Source organism: Echeneis naucrates, chromosome 12, assembly GCF_900963305.1.
Source record: "Echeneis naucrates chromosome 12, fEcheNa1.1, whole genome shotgun sequence".
Taxonomy (NCBI): Eukaryota; Metazoa; Chordata; class Actinopteri; order Carangiformes; family Echeneidae; genus Echeneis; species Echeneis naucrates.
Genome location: NC_042522.1, coordinates 12,820,731 through 12,823,877, shown reverse-complemented (window position 1 = coordinate 12,823,877; position 3,147 = coordinate 12,820,731). Strand labels below are relative to the sequence as shown.

General features: G+C 48.6%; 1 protein-coding gene across 1 annotated transcript; it reads left to right on the top strand.

Annotated features, from left to right (window-relative positions):
* The first annotated feature begins 267 nt into the window (after nucleotides 1-267).
* Nucleotides 268-3,147, top strand: prdm12a (PR domain containing 12a). The gene is made up of 5 exons (XM_029516512.1): nucleotides 268-487; nucleotides 1,779-1,969; nucleotides 2,049-2,204; nucleotides 2,414-2,528; nucleotides 2,708-3,147. Exons 1-5 carry the CDS (start codon nucleotides 268-270, stop codon nucleotides 3,145-3,147), a joined length of 1,122 nt encoding a protein of 373 aa, XP_029372372.1.

Here is a 3,147-nt window from a genome sequence, read left to right as displayed (position 1 = left end):
GAGGGGTGTGTCATTAATAAGTAATTAGACAGGGGCCACACAGCCACTTATATAAAGAGGCTGTCCGCAGGCAGCACAGACAGTCTGGAGCAGAGAGACGGACTGAGGAGCAGCTCTGAGGTTCACTCCTTCATCCATCTACCTGCAGTCTGCATCGCTGTTATCATTCCATCCTTCTCCATTTTCTTTTTTTTTTTTTTTTTGTTTTATTTCGTTGTTTTGTTTTTTTTTTTTTTTTTTTTTCTGTCGGTCTTCTTTTTCTAAAACATGGGTTCCGTGCTCCCCGCCGACGCCTTGGCTCTCAAGTCCGGATTTAAGTGTCCGAGCCGGTCTCTGTCGGACGTGATCACCTCGGACATCCTGCACAGCTTCCTGTACGGCAGGTGGAGGAACGTGCTGGGCGAACACCTGGCGGAGGAGCGGCCGAGCGGCGGCAGCCCCAAGACGGCCTTCACCGCGGAGGTGCTGGCCCAGTCCTTCGCCGGAGGTAGGCTCACCTGCCGCTCCTGCCGGGGCCCGATTCATCTCCCAGCAGGCCTCAGGGCGACCCCCTGAAGTTTTCCTCCGGCCTAAATCAAGCCATTCTTTAGTACACAAAACAAAACAAAACAAAAAAAAAAAACACAAATCAATGAGGCATCTTTATTTGAATCTAATTAATTTGGTCAGAACGAGTAAAATAAACGTGTTTTATTAGCTGAATTTGGAAAGATCAATGAAACCATCACATATTATAATTTAAATCTCCTGTCACAGAAACTTTACATTTATTTCCCCCGAGTTTTTCCGCGCCACTTGTTGCTGTTTTCCTCATTTTTGCGCTTTTTCTTCAGAGTCATTTTACGCGTTAACTCGCAAAGAGCCCCGCGTTTAGAGGCTTGTTATGTGTGTAACTGTCGCTGATTGAAAGACGTCGGGCATTAAATTCATTTGGTTAACTTTGTGCTTGACCTGGGAAAGTTTCCACTTAAACCTCGCGGGGAGAAAGGTTCCCTTTCTTCGAGATGTCCCGGGTTTTTATCCCGCATTCATCAATCTCCGGACAGTCTCTTTTCCTCCCTTGGCAGCTATGGGGCTCCGGAGCTTTTCTCTTTCTCTCTCCTTAAAAGATTTGCTGTTCCTCGCATAATGCACCGTGAAGGCTAAATCTAATGCTATTCATTGCATGTCAACCATTTAATCGCCTTTCCATTTTTTTGTTGCAGAAATTCCTCAGTCTTTTAAACAAGTCCTCGTTTCATTCAGCGCAAATTTATTGCTACAAAGTTCTTAAAAGGATAATGAATTTGGAATTAGCCGTTTCTTTTCCAGTAAACTTTAATGAATATCACATCTGAGGCATGACAAATTGCTGGACTCTGGGCAATAGGGGACCATTTAACCCACATTCAGCCCGTCTTTAAAAAAAAAAAATCTTTGATTTTGACATTAAAGAATCGCACAATCTTTTCCCCCCTCTTTCTCCCCTTTTCTAATGCGGATAAAAATGCTTTCCAAGGGGGTTTCTCTGCACAACAAAAACGTTCAATTCATCCAGATAATCGAATTAAACGGAGGATAAGGTGAAGCTTCATATTTCGACACTCAAATAAGATTCAGTCCATTTGCTGCTTTCAGGACTTCTCCGTCCTCTCGCTTTATCCAAATTATATCTTTCTTCAGTTTCATTCAGAAAAAACGGCGAAAGACTTATTATCTGGGCTGTTTTTATTTCTAATGTTATAAACTGTGCGGGGTTTTTCTGCAATGATCTCTCATTTCCCTCTTTATATTTGCAGAGGTGCAGAAACTGTCGAGCCTGGTGCTGCCCACTGAAGTGATCATCGCCCAGAGCTCGATCCCCGGAGAAGGTCTGGGCATCTTCTCCAAGACCTGGATCAAAGCGGGGACCGAGATGGGCCCTTTCACCGGCAGGGTCCTGTCCCCTGAACACGTGGACCTGCTGAAGAACAACAACCTGATGTGGGAGGTGAGTTCAATAAGGCTGTCAGGATGTGGACCCCGGTGTTGGAAACTTTATACCTCACTGAGCCGTCCTTCCCGCACAGGTGTTCAATGAGGACGGCACCGTGCGGTATTTCATCGACGCCAGCCAGGAGGATCAGCGCAGCTGGATGACGTACATCAAGTGCGCCCGGAACGAGCAGGAGCAAAACCTGGAGGTGGTGCAGATCGGCAGCAGCATCTTTTACAAGGCGGTGGAGGTGAGAGCGGATCAGAAAGCCTTTCCAGCTGCAGGTGGACTGAGACTGGTGGATCTCACCTGAGACCACCGACAGTCTGCATGTCGTGTAGAGCAGTGCCATCTGCTGGCAGGACCGGGATCAGACTGCGGGTCACATGTGGGCCAAGTTTATGAGAAGTAAAGTGTTGGTGTTTTATATTAATCTGATGTGTTTTCCTCCTCCCCCAGACAATCCCACCAGATCAGGAGCTCCTCGTCTGGTACGGAAACACCCACAACACATTCCTGGGAATTCCTGGAGTTCCAGGAACGGATGATGAGCACCAGAAGAAAAACAGGAATGGTGAGCAGCTCTATGGGTCAAACGTCTCCATCATTTTTATTTTTTTTGCAATTTTTTTATGAACATCAAAGTTGTATTTCCTTTAAAATAATAGGAGGACAAACTGTTGAGAAGAGTTGAGTCCAACTGATTGTGATGATGCTTTAAACAATTTCCTTCCTCTTCATTTCTTTTTCCAGATGACTCCCACTCCTGTGACGGCCCTTCCTCCTGCTCCCCCTCCTCCTCTTCCTCCATCACCACCGCTGGGCGCATGCGCTGCGTTATCTGCCACCGCGGCTTCAACTCCCGCAGTAACCTGCGCTCCCACATGCGGATCCATACCTTGGACAAGCCCTTCGTGTGCCGCTTCTGCAACCGCCGCTTCAGCCAGTCGTCCACGCTGCGCAACCATGTGCGCCTGCACACCGGCGAGCGGCCCTACAAGTGCCACGTCTGCCAGAGCGCCTACTCCCAGCTGGCCGGCCTCAGGGCGCACCAGAAGAGTGCGCGGCACAAGCCGGTGACCCCCGGCGCTGACGTGCCCCCGCAGGTGTCCCCTCCTCCCCCACAGATCACAGCCATGCCCCACCAGCACCAGATGCCCCTGGTGCACCACATTCCCACCATGGTGCTATGA

Coding starts and splice junctions, on each gene's coding strand:
- prdm12a (XM_029516512.1), top strand. CDS start 268: ATGGGTTCCGTGCTCCCCGCCGACGCCTTGGCTCTCAAGTCCGGATTT. Junction 1,970..2,048: donor ACAACAACCTGATGTGGGAG/GTGAGTTCAATA, acceptor CTTCCCGCACAG/GTGTTCAATGAGGACGGCAC. Junction 2,205..2,413: donor TCTTTTACAAGGCGGTGGAG/GTGAGAGCGGAT, acceptor CTCCTCCCCCAG/ACAATCCCACCAGATCAGGA.